The sequence below is a fragment of the Helicoverpa armigera genome, chromosome 5 (assembly GCF_030705265.1).
Source record: "Helicoverpa armigera isolate CAAS_96S chromosome 5, ASM3070526v1, whole genome shotgun sequence".
Lineage (NCBI taxonomy): Eukaryota > Metazoa > Arthropoda > Insecta > Lepidoptera > Noctuidae > Helicoverpa > Helicoverpa armigera.
Window position 1 is genome coordinate 8,270,648 of NC_087124.1, and position 17,357 is coordinate 8,288,004.

Sequence of the window (17,357 nt, forward strand, 5' to 3'; positions counted from 1 at the left end):
AATCGATCAATATGAATTCATGGTGACGCAATAGCCATAGGGCCGTATACGCACCCTCCGATTATTACAATAATCTTTATAACTATGCGAGATGTAGTCATGAGCTTAATAAATTATGGATTTTATCGACTTAGAAAATTTTATATCGATTTTTAGTAATATATTAGGTATTATCAATTTCTATTTTTTATTGTCATCAAGAAATATACCTATGTGAAATGCGAATTAACATTTAATTTTCTACCTTACATAAATACAGATATGTTTGGGTAGGATCATTTCCTACCTATGCTATCTGATGTAAAATTCAATTCATAGCAATAATTCTGGACCCTTCTCAGCAAATGTCGACAAGTAACGGACATAACCGGCCGTAAAACCATGTCAGCCAAAAGGTAATCGTAGTTATCTGTAGGAAACTGTTTACCGCAAACACCTCTGTAAATTATTTCGCAGCGGCTCGACGCGAGTGATTTAACGAGATAAGCCGCGAACCCTTCTGGGAGTGCATAACGTCATCCCGCTAATGCAAGGGTCCCCTCCCTAGCGCAGATGGCACCCGTGCCGTCAGTTTTTCATACATCTTCTAGCCAGGGCTGTGTCGACTGGACTAAGAACACCATGCATAAATAAAAGAGCAACGAACACAAATCGGTATGGTTCATTAGAAGTCTTGAATTGAAAAACTCAATGCTCAATACTGCAGCAGGCATGTCAACAAGAAACAAGTTTCTTCATTAGCACTTTAATGGTCAACACGGCTGTAAATCAATGAGCATGGTGTAATTTAACTGTTTCCCATAATCCCAAGCATCGGCTAAGCACGGTGTAAGTTGAACTTAACGAGCGATGCGGGCTTGACGGACAGCCCTGTTCAGCATTAGCATTCGCTGCATCCCGCCGCGCGATCACGGATTCGGAAGGGGCGAAGGCCCTTGCGCTTTCGATGAGTGTTTTGTCTGTCGTGCGGACGCAATGGTCGCGCGTGCACGCTCTCGTGCGCTGGCCGGAGCACGCGCCCGCGCCGCGCGCCGCTGAACCGCCGCGAGTGCGCCCCGACTGTGACAAATCGTGTTAAGGATTATTGTTTATGGTGTGCAAAGCTCACTGCCGTGTATTTATAGCCTGAGTAAAGCGGTGTTCTAATCGGAGTTGTTTAAGTGGACGCAACACGACCAGAGATGATTTTCTTGTTTACGTTTTATTCCGTATTTGTAGTTAATTCGAGCGTTTAGTCGTTTTGTTTACACGCGTGAATCACTTCTCCGTATTCTGACTTAACGTGAGCTTAAGAAAATAAATGTATCTTCAACGACAAGCTTTCACAAATTATCTAAACTCTTAAGAGGAATCTAAACATAATTTTAAGTGGCACTTCTATTGAGAAATCTGCTGAATTAATGTCACATAAGTTCAAGTTAGTTTAAGTGTACGATGTTTTTAAAGTCCTGCTGCATACTGAAGAGCGAATTATTCAAAAATAACGTCGCGAACGTATTGGTGATCGGTTAACAGGTCCATGTCAAGGACATTTCATGGGTTATGATACTTTAAGTATTACTGAGGTAAACATTCGGATTTTCTTATCTTGCATCATTGATCCTTTTCGTTTCATGTTAGCGGTCTCATTGGTCGTGTTCAATCGCGAAGTCTAACAAGGTTCGCGTTTTAAGTTATTGCGATGCTGCGCACGAGTGTGCGGGCGAGGGATCGAGTTATCTGAGCCTGGTTGCCGCCCACGGGCCCTGACTGGTCTTAAAAATATCCTAATAAAATTGCAACACATTTTAAATATCACGACACTACATCTATGGACCTGTTGATTCTCGATTGATGCAAAAAACTGTTTGTTTATGTCTGTTGCCTATTATGTAGACATTGCATTTACGCTGATCACGATAATACCAGTAGCTGTCAATCAAAGTACCTACATATAGACAACTGTGGGAGATTACTTAAATGGTCCTTTGTCTACACTTTTTACATTAGTTATCTTGGCTACTAACCTAATTATAGTTCATTTAAAAATGTTTATCTGTTATGGGTTGGTGATGACTATAGCATTGTTCGTTTTAACTATAACTAGCGTATACTGCATAGCCTGTAGTGTATCTTATAATACTTATAATTGTGTTGATCACTTTCTCTAGTAATCCGCCCACGTTTTGTTGCAAAAGCTTGCTTAACTGACCGATACTAAGATATGGCTAGATGATAGCTTTATATTCTCATAAAATAGAAGTGGGCAATTGCAACACGGAGTAGTCTACTGTACTATTTCAGTGATTTAACCTAATTCGTAACATCCTATCTACTATCACGTAAACCATAGGAAAGCAACATAAAATTTACAACATAATAAACTTAAAGGGTTTGACACACTTCGTTTGAAACAGTCGTTATGCCTATTGGAGTTCCGCTTTCCTATCAATAAAGGCGTTGGCAAACCCAGCGCGAACAAGCAATTACATACATCTGTGTAATATGTAGAAGAACATAATACGCCAATTGAACAGGTATCTGTGCATAAAGCTGGTTCAACTCCATTAAAGTCCAGTGCAAACGTGATTAATGTATCTGCAGCCAGCCGTTTGGAAATAGAATTGCAATACAAAAAGGTGCAGTCCGCGTAGGCAGGCTAATATGAGAAGCGGAATATAATTACGACACCTCGACTTACAATATCTTGTTTGAACTTAAAAATTCAAAATCTTTTCACAATTGAGAAGAAAATACAAATGAAAAATTACATAAAGTTGTGTCAAATTTTCTTTTCTCTCTCCTAACTTATAGAAATATGTTTTTCTTTCATAACATTATCTATTCTTAGACGGTTACAAAAACCGGATGGCTGCGAAATGATGACGGTTCGTGAGCATTGTTCGTAAAATAACGGGTCAAGATAAGGGTAAATATTAAATATCTACCGCAGTTTTGGTGAAGGATGTTGTAAAAATGGCAGCGGTTCAGTTGTTTCATAACAAACTCCAATTAGACACAGGTGTGAGTGACGACTTTAATAACAAAGGAGTAAATCTAGCAACATGAACCAACTTCGAGGTGATTCACAACAAACTTGAAGTGTTATGTTTACGCCTGGAAATCGCCTCGGAGAACATTTGAATACAATCTGAGTAAATTGTGCTACAAGTCTAGTCCCAGTACCTGTGCATACTTTATACAAACGTAAAGTAGCAGCTAGGGCCGCTGCAGCGCTTAAAGCCTGTTTCACCACTCCTTGATTAGTTACAGATAAAATATCTATTCGTTTTGCTAACAGAAATATATTTGAAATTTATAGATCTTAATTTGCATTTAGTGATTTCACAGTATATGAATCACGGATCCCAGTGATGCCTTAAGTGTGGTGTTAGTAGAACTACTTTTGGCTTTTAGTTTGAAAGTCAAAGTAAGCACGCTCGCCGAGAAAATAATAAACAGAAACATTGATGGTTTAACGTTCGTTACTACTCGTAAGTAACATTCCGTGTTATATGAAAGAGGCTGTTTGAATGATCATAAAAATGTTATTTCTGTGACATGGCTGCGGTTCACGCTATGTTTTTTGTAAACAGCAACGACCTGTGGACTGAATACACGTTTGCTCTCATGTACTTTTGTGACTGCAAGCGAGCTTTTCTATTACTGAGGACATTCAAAGCTAGCACGTACTTTGTTTTCAACATTTTTGGTGCAAATGAACTTCTTGTAAAAGGAACCCAAAACAAAAATGTGAAAGACTGCCAAGTTCGATAATATGGGAATGCTTCGCCTATAAAAGAAGTGAGATCTGAATAAGTACCAAGTTCCATACACATACCTCAGTTAAAAATAGTTACTTTTTAATGATGTTACTTGGCAAGTTTTCATACACCTTGTTATAAACCTACTAAACGCAATGAATCAAGTATTGAATTTTCTATTAAAACTTGCCAAGTAATCATCATTAAAAAGTAACTATTTTTAACTGAGGTATGTGTATGGAACTTGGTACTTATTCAGATCTCACTTCTTTTATAGGCGAAGCATTCCCATATTATCGAACTTGGCAGTCTTTCACATTTTGTTTTGGGTGGGATTTCATTTATTTTTGTAAGGTTGTTTATTTTATTTTTTCTTATGATGAAGTTAGTTAAAGAAATGTCTCATTTATACTATCTTTTAGATTTTTTAATATGCACTATGTTTCTTACAAAGAAATGAACTAGATTAACTATGACTAGATTTACCAACTGACTGACATGACATGTTATCATATATTATGTTCGTGGATCAAAGTTACACATTCGTTATTTTCGAAAGTGATTCACACTTGGCCGTTTTCAGATTTTTACTTTACTTTGACTAAATACAAACCTTTGTACCATTCGAAGATATATTATATAAATATAGATAAATTTAGTTCGTTTTAGTTCCTTAGGGGTATAAATTTACACCGGGTATAAAACACCTTCATTATTTTGAAACCGACTCACACTTGGCCATTTTTAGATTTTTCCCTTTACCTTGACATAAAGACCTACCTCCATGCCAAATTTCAAGTCAATACGACCATTGGAAGTGGTCTAGGTTTTTGATGAGTGAGTCAGTGAATCAGTGAATAAGTGAATAAGTGAATCAGTGAATAAGTGTATAGTAAAAATAGCGATTTTCTGACGTCAATATCTCAAGACCTACAATAGGTATATTAATGAAATTTTGTATTTTAGATAAGTGAGGGGGTCTCAACAGATACTAGAAATTTGATATGCGTAAATAAAATAGATTTTGAGTTACAAGGGGGTCGAATTTGGCCCGAAATGGTTCGTGTAATATAACCCACGGCCGGTGTGTCGCCTTTTTTGCTCGAACTTGGCGGACACACTGCCGTGTGTCTAGATACGTTACGAAAGGCTGCCTATTTTATGTGACCATAATTTTATGTTCCAACTTATTTCATCAGTAAAACGATACTCGAATGATAAGGAAGGCATTTAATTACAGCAGACAGTCCAAGACGTTCGCTTATTAGAGGATAATGGCGTTGATTGGAATTTGTGATTTCTGTAGAAATTGTTCGGCCGGTTAATGTGTGTGTGTTTATCGCGAAACCAGTTCCGCGGGGCGTCTGTAGGCGTGCATACTTGCTGCAGTTCACTGCAATGCAACACTGGAATAAATTTCAATACAAAAACCTTTACACGAGAGAACTCCTGTCGGATATTTAGCACGTTTGTGGCTATTGTTGTCGTGCACGCTCGTGATGTTTGAGAGTCTGATAGTTACTATTCAAATATTGTAATATTATGAGCTTTATTCGAGATCTCTAAACTTTTGCAATTCAATGAAATTATTCTGGTTTTGTTGCAAATTCAATAATGGGTATTTTTCTACAACTCTTTATATCTGAGTAAAGAGTACCTCGCAGTATATTAGCCTGTTGTTCAAGCTTAGGTGTCCATGTGTTTTTTTAATACTTGATTTAATCGGACACTAAGAATAATTCTCTCGCAGTGAATAGTAAGTAAATGTCCAGTTGTCACGCTAAAAGGAATGACCCTCTTATTCACCCGTAGTTTCTGCATCCAGAGGAAATACAACTAAAATGGGGAACAATAAAAATACGGACACCCCAAAATGCTGAGCATTTAACTTTTACGACATTTCTAACAATTTTTTATTTCAAACTATTTGGAAAGTATTTTCTTACGCTATTATTCTAAAAACTTTTTAACGTTTTCATTGCATTTTTAGCATTTAAATGTGTTAGTAACACAAAACGATATTGAATGTTCGAGTGTCGGTGTTTGTTGGGTTTCGGGCCGCAGGAAGGGATGAAGGGGCGGTCCCCCTAAAGATTCTGGGACCCCCGTCTGCACAACAATAGTTCACAGTTCACACGAACTAATCGATAATAACGCGGCCCGCGATCGAGCGCCCCTGTGAACGATCACATGCGCGTGCACTGTTTAGAACGCGTTTAGTTTACCCCAAACCATTGTTATCACTTTCATTATGTAATGTATGTACTATCAATATTATTAACTGATCGTCATTCGAGATAGTATTGTTTAGGAAGTGATATTTTTGAACACGTGCTCGATAGTCGATAGGACAGTGTCAATAAACACATTGATGATAACCTTGTCGTTTAGTATTATGTTTTGTGATAGAAAGTTATCAGTAGGACATTACAGTAAGGACCTAGTGAACAACACGTGCGAATCGATATAATTTAACGGTAATAGCATCGATACGTAGGATGCACGTAAACAGCGTGTTTATAATTAAAATTAATTAATTAACTGACACATCGGGCGCAGATAGGAACGGAACGTTATGCGCGAAAGCTTTGATAGTTGCAATCAACTGTTACTTCTAACGAGGTCGTTGAGTTTAACAATCTGCTGGATGAAAGTACTATCTGATTTACAATATATTTTCTGCACAGATAACTTCACGCCTTGACTGATGGCTATACAGCTATTTTATTGAATAAGAAACGATAATTTTGCTGTAAAAAAAGCCTTAACAAATTGAAAGAGAAAATTACGAACCCAAGTATTCGCGTTAAGTAGGTACGATAAAATCTATCTATAAATTGTTTGAAATGACTTTCTTTTTCGGAAAACAATAATTTATCGGGAAAGTAAACGGTTTGGTGGAAGTTTTGGAAAGTTTTTCGCGTTCGTTGAATGACACTGAAAAAGGGCGGAGGGTGGCGCGTGATAAATCTGACTTAGCGTCATGAGCAGGCAGCTCGAGCCCACAGGTACCGCGCTAATGAAAATATATTATACCGCCGCATTTCCTGCATTTAGTTAAAACTTCCTAAGTAATGAAAAAATATTTGGTTTTGGAGCATAAGAGCATAATACTAATGCTTAGCGTTAAGCCTGGTTAGTTTTGCTTTAATCAACGACGAGCAGCCAGATAAGTATACACAGCCATCGAGCTATGAATAAATACACTATTTTTCTTTCCGCAATAAAGGGCATCTGCTAAAGCGTCCGATCCAAGCCTGCCATAAATTCAACCTTTCCTCCCCCTTTGTTTAGAGACAAAATATGAAGGCAAACTTTAAATAAAATTGCGCTCATTTCTTTTACAATGTCTGCGTTTGAATAAATAACGTTATCCTTGAGTAAATAATGGAACAAAATCAATTCTGGATGTGTGTAGGAGTTTTTTATATATGTATCGTATTATTTTTGGGTTCATTTTTGCATAACTTCAAAATAAGCCGAGTTTCGTAATTTACATCACAGCGGACTAATTCGGAAGCCATCTGCAGTTTTCATAAAGTTTGTTTTCAACAGCACAATTTCTTCCGTCAACCTGATTATAGCAACGGAAGATCACTAAAAGAAAATCGATAATCGCATTCCTTCACAGCAAGGCAAGCTCGTTTAAAAAGAGAAATAAATAGCGACCGAGAAAAATCTACTTGAAGCAGCCATAAAGTGCTGAATAAAAAATATTTTAATATAATGTTTTATAAACGAGAATCGCGAAAGTGTCTGGCCAGATTTTTCGCATAGGAATTTCGAACAAAAGGCTTTACGTTATTAACGGCACTCAGATGATATTAAAAGCTGATTTTGCTGCGTAAGGGATGGTTCACGGCATAGGCGTCCGCGATTATTGATACATGTGTAAATGAAATACTGAATGAAAATTAGGTTCCTACTCGATAATATTTCCTAAGCTTTAATAATGATTTCAGCTCTCTAATGATCGTCGGTGTAAAACCTACTTTAAAATTTGCTGAACGAGAAAAATTACCTACACCAAATATAAAATTACTCTGAAAATTACCTACGTCGGTTCATGTATTTATTATCTTTTCAGGCAACTTGAAAACTTTGTAGCGTTAACTATAACTGTTACAGTGTTTTAATAAAATCGTTATTATGGTTTAAAACAAAAGCGCTTATTGACCTAAAACTTCCCTAGCTTATAACTTGCACCGTTCAGAAACCAGTGCCCCAACTCACGCCCCCATCCACGTCGCACAAACAAACCCTGTTTATAGGCGGCTATTGTATGGGCTTAATTAATTTGCTTTTATGTGAGCAGTCTTTACGTTTTCACTGAATCACTGGCTCAAATATTTCGCGACTTTTATTGTGGCTTTAATGCATCTCGTATCCTCTTTATTTGAGACACAAAATAAAACCTTTATTTTGTAGCAGAATATCCTAATTGAAAATTCTGATGAGCACAATAAAGTTACAGGTGTAATGCTGCTGGTCCTATGTTTGTTGGTTATTTTATTCAATAGTTATTTCCTCTCGCTTTTAAATCCCAAGTTCTACTTACAAGGGTTTTAATTTAAAATATAGATTTAGATAGTGGTCTTATAATCAGCGATAAGAGTTTTTATTATATTATTTGTCTATACCTAGCATAACTGACACAAGATAATTGTTTGCAATATATAACAATCACAAGCAAGTTAAAATAAATGTAATTATGAATGACGTTCATCAATGAAGATGTAGGTATTAAATGTTCTGATGTACCTACACCTAGCTAATTATTACAAATTAGGTAATAGCCATATTATACTGTAGCACGTTCACAAGCCAATTTGTCGCTGATTACCGCTACAATTATTACCAATATGTCTTAATTATGAAGGAAGTAATTAGCATTCTGCTCCGCTGTATTTTCGGTCATAAATTCCCAGTATTTTTGAAAAACCGACTGTCGATGACCAACAAACGATTCGTCCAAAATAAATATTGACTTTGTGAACGCATTATACATACATTCATTTTTGAATTTCAACGCATAACGTATTTGAAAATCAACATTCCAACCATTTTAATGGTTTCCGAATATGTGAAAAATTCTGTCCTATGGATTTTGTGTTTATTTTGTTAGTCTATTAAAAGCTCCCAACGTCCTATGATGGCTTAGCTCTACTATTAATTTATAAAACGTCGGACATATAAGGCTAATAGCTGGCATGTCCCACCAAATCACTTTTATGTTATTATCTCACGAAACAAGAGCCATCGGCGGCTGCAGGGTTATAAATCTGTCCTTACCAACATGCACTTACCTTGGACTTGCCTTATTTATTGCCCTGAATATCTGAACGCCCAGAGAATAGTACCAACACTCATTATTGTGGAGAGAATATGATTCATCCCGCGACTTCTCGGAAACGATTGATAGATTCATCACTTCTATAAATATTCTAAACTCCTTTTTTAATACTTTTAAAAGTGACAGAGAAATGTTTAGCTTTAAAGTATGTTCAGTTCTATTTCGGTAGCAGTGGACTGTAGCTTACCAAAGTGGTGCCTCGATGGTGATTTTTTGTAGACGAATCATCGCCTACTTATTGCATTTGTATTTTTATTACATTTTTCCGTTCATACTAACATTCATCCGCTGACAGAAACTTATCATCAGACGTTTTTCTCGGAACTTATCACACGTTCGAATAATTAGTACAGCTATTAATAATTCTCATTTCTATCACGAAAGTTCATAGTTACTGACATGTTATAAAATAAATCAAGAAACTTTATTAGATTTATTATTTCGATTGCCTCGTTTACTGAAACGGTAATCGGTAAAGCTCGCCGTCTTCAACAATGACAGAATAAGATGTTGCGTGTTCTTCATAATAATTAACCCTTGTTGGTTTCTCGGAAATTTTGGTTACAATGTAATTTGCTTTATGTATGTGAGAAGAGTGGTTAAAATAGCAAGGAAACGATAGCTGTTTTGTTCAATATTTCATTTCGTATGTGCAGTCACTTATTCAACCATGTTCAGGGCTAAAGACACCTTCATACCTGTATATTAATAATCTTCTAAACATGCAATATCTTCTCATTAATCGCGTAACTAATTGATACTTCACATCACCGTGGGAAGTTGGCCCCTACAATATATGTGGTTCAATTTGCCTCGTGAACTCAGTGAAACGCATTAATGGGCTATCGAATATGTACGTGCATACATTTGCATAAAACTGTGTGCCGTACATGCCCTGTCGATGTTTGCTTCTACGAAAAGCGATTCTCTGTTTGCTGGCCACACAGGGTTGCCAGATAAACCCGTGAAGCTACATTGTCATTTTAAGCCGGAATATAAAGGAAAAAGCTTTATATTTACAGACGAAAGAAAGTCAATACCTTATTTATGACAATATATTTTTGACTAAATACTGGTTATTATTTTAGGGTGGGTATTACAATAAATTGGGAAACAAGAATTTGCCCGAATCTAATATGATGATCAATTTATAATGTATAAATTAGAGCTAATTTTATTCCTGCTATACCTACACACTTCATCTGATATTCATTCCTAATGATTTAAAGTTAATGATACGAACAGGATCTAGATAATTTGGTTAGCTGGCAACCTTAGTAACAAGATAAGTGCTTTGTTCTAGGAAAGGCGCTAAGCTATCTCTATTAAGTTCCACCTTCGTATATACCCGGTTCATTTCGCAGATGCTGCTTAGATACAAACTGCATAATGCAAGCTACTCCAAGTAAACTTTAATCCTTATATGCAACTGTAACAGTCTATTCGTGGCATTTCATGTGCAGCGTATATACTCAGGTAGTCAACATTGTAACGAAGCATTTAATGCCTAAGAGAATTTGACATTTCCTAAATGTTCTTGTAACTATTTTCTCAGTCAGTCTCATTTCTTAGTCGCAATACGGCTTTCCGTGAAAACGTAAATCCATCTGCAGAACACACATGATTGATATTACCAACGAATGAAATGTTTTGTTCCTCAAACAAATGCAGTTCACGCTCATTAGGTGCGGACGTTAAATAAACCAGTCGAGCAGTCACAGGGAATTCTTGGAACATTGCGCACATCGAAAATCACAAAAGATGTTCGAATTAAACCAAGTAACGCAATGCATTACTTACCAATCTAGATTTATCCCTCACGAACGACATTTGACATCTCACGAGCATCCCGCACCTTTTACGCGATTTGTCCATTGTCATTATGTGAAGTGGGCGTTAGGCTTATAGGCGTCGGGTTTAAGTGAAGTGCTCATGAATTATTTACCTCTATGCCTTCGCATATCACAATGTCTTGCGTCTGGAGACCCCTGATGTTTATTTCGATGTAGTGTGCCAGTTTATTTTCGAATGTTTATGTATGACCGGAATACGTGTCTATTAAACTCTTGGTTTTGTTTCCGAAGTATCAATAAGTTCTTAAAGTAAAAGCCGCCCATCCAAGGTACGAAAGAAACAGCCATTGAACGAGTCACGAAAACAATAAATTCAAAGCTCCGAGGAGTCATAATCGCGTCATAACAATCGCCGTATAAATTAGTAACAAAAGCTCGTTGGGCTATGAATAAAGATCACGACTAAGTAGGTAACTTAACTCGCTTATTGCTTGTGAGGTGTATTCGGTTGATATCTTTGATAATTTTAAAGCAAATGTAGACACAGTATATATAGTAAGCAATATCCTTTACTTTATAATCCAGTCAAAAGTCTAATCAAAAGTTTCTCGTTACGTATAATGGAACTAGTGCAAACTGGTGGAGCTTGTCTAGAGAGTGCACGTTGCACGCGCGAGTGCTCGATGCCACTGCACCCGCTATGATAATTTCGATAATGCGCTCAAAACACTGCATTGGCGTTCAGTTCCAGTTACAATTCACAATAGACCATTTGCAGTGAAATGAGTTTGATGAGCTAGCCCATTCAACTTAGCCCATTATGAGCGCCGTTCTGGTTCCATTTCTTTAAAGCATCTCTAGTCGGGCGGGGATTACATAAGATAACTTTTAACAAAAGTTTGAACGTCAAAGAAGGTTAATGTACCTTGAACTCACTTGGAACGACACTCGTAATTAGGCCCTTTTCTCCATTGTCCTTAGTTCTCGGAACAAAGAGACAATAATTACTAATCGTTCGGCCCCTTCCTTCTATCCCACTATTAAATTGATGATTGTTGAAGATCACTTTCTGTTAATAAATGAAATCATACGAGTTCTGAAGTGTTCAAGGTAGATGCAATTTATAAATGTGATTTTGCACATAATAAAGGGAATGTTTGTGGTCGTGCGCCGTGGTCAGTAAGTTATGGCTCGGCGGTTCAACCGATCCGACCTTTGAAATTCCAGCAATGCTCTGAGCGCCGGCGAACATTGGCATTTGTGGTGCTCGGCTCGCTGAATTATAGACAGGTATTTTGAGTCACGCCAAACCCATAACAGTGATCAGAAATTCGATCTTAATGCTTGGCATAAGTGCAAGGACATCTAAACATTTGTGTCACAACAATCACTAGATATCATAGTTTGAACTTCGTAAATAAGTATAATACATAAATGAAGGTAGTCGATAAAAATTGTTTTCTCATTCAGCCCACAACAGCACAAACAATAACATAGACAGGAAATATTTTTGTGCGAGGGTAGACAATAATAAGCCTTTCACGGGACAACTCCGCTTGGAATACTTCATATAGAAAAAAAAAAACAATATAATGGGAACAGTGTTGTGCGTGAAATGTGCAAAATGTGTGCTTATTGCAACTCCAGTGTATTGTGCTATTGGTTCAGCGATATGTTACGTTATTTGAAGTTCTGAGCGTGTCGACACAAGCATGGGGAATACTAACTCGGGTCATGGCCACCACCGGCAACACAGCAAGAACAGGAAATCTCGAAGCCTCCCAACATCGCCCGAAGTCAGGAGGTATGTTTATCGTTATGGAAATATTTCGGCAACCATATACATTTGTTTACTTCATGTTGAATCAATATAAGTGAAATGGTCCTGTTGCCAAGGAGCAACCACTTCAAAGTAGGTACCTAAGCAAATAAATTCTCAGAATTTAATTGGTTGAATCGCTTTATTAAAAGAAATGATAATGATGTACTAAACGTTATAACATTATTATTCATGTAACCTTTCAGTTTTTCATTTATTTGTTGCTAAGAAGCGGTATATAAGCCAACCTAATGATGTCCTCTTTTTGATGTTTTGCGAAGGAAATTACAGTATCCATGTCATTTCATTCCACATTCTAATAAAGGGCGGTCTGAAATCTCTCTGCTTGTAACGTAACGAGCCCTATTTTCCCAACAGACGGTATTTTTTCTCGGTTGGTACAAAAGCTCTTTGTTCACTCAATAGGTACCTAGGTATATTTTCTTAAGATCGATGTGTAAAGAGCAATTCACTTGGCTAACAAGGCCTAAAATACACATGAGTTTCAAGTCACGCGCAGTATTTTACGGCGAGTATTTCATCAATATCGTAAAAGTAAGATGGCAGAGTAATCTTTGATCTATAGATCTCGTCTCTGCAGAGGAGACGCGGAGGTGCGTAAACAATGAAGGGACGTGCATCGCCCTCGACCGCCCTTTGTACGCGATATTAATCGCTATATTGAGACAGACATAAAATTATATGGCCTTCTAAGTGCTGTTTATAATTTCGAGCGCAGTTTACGTTAAAATTGAGGCATTACCCTGAAACAGTAACAATACTTTTCACTCAACGTTTTCAGAAGCTATTTTTAAATTTGAAAGTTATTACTTGGCGAAACTATTCCAATAAACTTTCGAGCCTACTATAAAATTCAAGCAAACTTTTACGTAATAACCCGAATTCAAAATGAGCATGACATAGAGGTGCTGTAAATTTTCAAGAGGCACTCAATATCGCTCGTTGTGTGAAATGGTGGGACGTGTCGTCACGCGGCGGGTCCCACGACAGCCTCTATTTCCGAACGAGCCGCCTGCTACGGAAGCCACGTCACGCGCCACGCTCCTATTTTGGATGTCACGCCCTACAATACTCACACCAACCCACCTGTATCATAATTATAATCTCCAATATCCATAACAATATCACATTATTCCCATATTTATGCAAATCATGCCGACAAGAGATAGTATCCGCAAATGCACACGATCTTAGCAAGTTCAAAGAGTTTGTTGTTCGTTTTGTAATTTATAAACTAGTGGCAGATAAACGGGAACAAAGTCAGTCATCTAGCAATAATTATCACGGTCCGTTAGCAAAAGTTCCCAAGTGGTATTCAACTTTGTAAGATGAAGTAATTTTGCAAAACGCAATGTTTCTACAAACTTCAGTTGTCTGTGGTTGTGTCAGATTGCCTTCGAGAAGATTTATAAGAAAATCTTAGCAGATACCAGTATCTACTCGTGAAGGTGGTAGGTAAAAGGCGAGGAAGGAATCAGGAGTCTTGATTTGCATCAAGACTCCAGGTAATTCTTGCGAATTACCTGGAAAATTATGTAACAGTTTCATGTTTGCATGGTTTAACTCCGAACTAACAAACATCTAAAGAAATCTAGTGAATATAAGTATATTCAAGCATCGACGAATTCATAGAATTTTCGACTTTGATCTTCAGGCCGTGACGATTGACACAGATATATTGCCCAGAACACCAAAAACAGGGAAGCGTGTTTACCAAACCATAAAGGCAAACAGTATGGCACTATCAGCTCGTGTCAAATATCTGTTACGCAAAGCATAGCGGCGCATGTCAAATGACACGGAGTTGGGTTGCATGCGCCGGCGCAGGCGACTCGACGCCATGCCACATGCACATTGTTTGGATATCGCCCTCGTTATCGATCGGAGCTTTGATCGGACAAAGGGTCTGGACTTAGTTACATTCTAAACAAGCCTTCTTTCTACTTGTAAAGTGTTTGGTACAGATTCTATAATTTTCGTAAAGTGACGTAACATACATACACTTTGCAATAGAATTCTTACTTTCATGAAATTCTGCTTTACAGGAGAATACTGAAATAGCCTATTTCATAAAATGGAGCTTTCTAATACATATAAAATCCGAGCCGTACCTCTGAGACATGGCTCCGACAGTACGACTTAAATTTGATTTGGTTTCAGAGTCCTTTGAAAATACCAATGTGTTGGGTTTTCCTGATTCCTTCGGTAATATTCTAAAAAACATGTCCTTGAGCCTTCATATTTTTTCTTCAAAGAATCATTCGTGTTGCGGTTTTAAGACTGGGTTGATATCCACTGAATGCACACAAGGAATGTTTATTTGCAACTTCATCTCTGGTGTGCTTAAATAACTTATTCATTATTTCTTAGATGCTCTCAGGTATATGGTCAGGTTTTCTTGATACATCTAAGGAATAGCATTAAAACAAAAATATGTAGCGTTCTTCAATCTCAAACACGTAATGTTTTCAAAGGAATTCTCATGGCTCATATTATGGTCATGAATATTCAGAGTTCAATTACTTCGAAACTTGAACATGCCTTAAGGCTTTTTATTGCTGTAACCTATGTGAATGATGGTGAGAACAAAAAGAGCAATTCCCGTCTAGACCGCAGACTATTGGATTAAGATGTATCGCAGTGAAACTTTAGATCACAACATAAAAGAAATCTGAACTTGAAAGAGACTTAATGCATTTTCTATTGTTACATTGTTGGTCTGCCTTTTTGGTTCCACTATAAAGGAAATACATGAGCTTTACAGCAGGTTATACTAGATGGTTTTATACGGAAAAATACAGAGGTAGTCTTCTTTAAAACACCGAAGTTATTTCGTTGTGTCTTTTACTAAAACCTTTAAACATTTTAAAATGTGTGCACTGTTGCTACCAGCGACATCTAGCGGGCAGTAGCGGTTAAGTTAAAAGTAACTCCTGTTTATATTTCAGTTCAATGATCATTAGACACGGAAATTATTCATAACATTTGTCTTAAAAATAACTTAGAAAGGAGTTATGGAACCTAGTGCAAAATAATATTACATGCAACTCGAGAGCTTCTTAGCCGGTGGTTTATTATAAATTCGTGAGACACGCTCGTGCCTAAGCGCAGTTCATGCTGGCGTATCGTGTTTTCCTAATAGGCAATCTAGTTTGGTCTATCACCGCTTAGCACTGACCCACCGGTCTTAGGTCCTGACTAATGTAATACTATGTACCTATTTCCTTAAGAGGTCTGTTTATGTATACTGATACCGATCGCGATGGGGCTACCGAGTTATATAGGTACCATGTTTTGGCTCCCCAATTACGCACGAATGGGCAAAAATACCATTCATAATCAGATTCTTATTTGAAAACAGATCAGTTATAAAACTGTCACAGTCGTTAAGTAAAATAAATGTTCAGTTGAGCTGCCAAAGATTTTTATGAAACCATTGCCATTTTTAGATCTTTTTTCATGTTAAAAATATTCACTTTTACGACTTCTGCCATGTTACGGGACATTACTTATGAAATAGTGCGACATTGTTAAATATAGCTGTGTGTGACGCCAGTAATACTTACTAAGGAACTTTTCTACGGTATTTTCACCATGTTTATTTCATAAGTTGATGGAGTTAATGTAGAAATAGCAAAGTATAAAAGGCAGTAAAGTAGGTACGCACTACAGCGGAAGACATCTTAAACTTCCATAGCGAAATGCGTACAAAAAAACATAGTACATATACCTACATAGTATCAACACGTTTTTGTGAATAAAAAAGCTTTGCAACTGTGAAGGTCGGTACCAAATCGCTAAATACCGAATTCAGTCAGAGTCGAGATACACGACTCTCTCTGAAATTCAACCTCTTAAATACGAGTAGCATATCGAACGTAGGTACTTTAATGGGACTATGGGTGTTAAAAGCCGGAAACCCTGTGAAATATATCATCACCTACCCTTCTACAGTACCGAGGGGACTGAATAATTAAGGGTCATGAAAATATTCTACAAGAAAATCTGAAGGATTTTACGAAATGTTTGTTAAAAATGCGCACCGACTTTTCTTTTTTATTCTGTTTCTAGCTGAATAGGAGTCCGTATCAGCACTCTCATTTTTCAGGTTTCGGTAGTTCTTTATCGCAAAGTTTTTTCAAAAAGGGGAAAAGTCTAAACGAAAACCCAGTTTACCTGGAAAAAAATATAGGGCAAAGTTAGTGTTAAAATATTAGACAGTAGGAGTAATAATACCGAAATAGTTTAAGATGGAAACTCTCTTTCTCTGAGTGTCGGGTGGTCATTCTATACAAATACATTTTTAGTTTTACTACTTACTGATATTATTTCTGCTGCGCTTTCGCAGTTGGGATCAACTTGTACTCTACGATCAATGTTATTTTACACTAACATGCTTGAATAGGAGAAAATTATAAACGCGATTTTTGTTAGATGTGGTAGGGATTATTATGTGCTTTCTATAAATGCGGTGTAAGAGCCATTTAGTGTACTACAACTAAAAAGTACCTAGGTATCAATTTAGGTTGTGTTTTAACCTCATTGTAAAAAAAATTGTCAGATCGTAGGTTCGTCCTAAAGCATGAAACTTGCTTTAGCCCAAGACTTCCGTACTATATTCACAAAGA

The 17,357-nt window shown here is 37.1% G+C and overlaps 1 protein-coding gene across 13 annotated transcripts in view; it reads left to right on the top strand.

Moving 5' to 3' along the window:
* Positions 1 to 17,357, top strand: part of Sick (sickie) — a 185,294-nt gene that overhangs the window by 113,064 nt on the left and 54,873 nt on the right. The window contains exon 1 of one of the 13 annotated variants that reach the window (XM_064034577.1): positions 12,398 to 12,693. The exons of the other annotated variants lie outside the window; for them this stretch is intronic. Coding sequence (XP_063890647.1) covers positions 12,602 to 12,693 — 92 coding nt within the window. The 5' untranslated portion in view covers positions 12,398 to 12,601. Of the gene's footprint in view, positions 1 to 12,397; positions 12,694 to 17,357 lie in introns of those variants that run through there. 13 annotated transcript variants of the gene reach the window in all.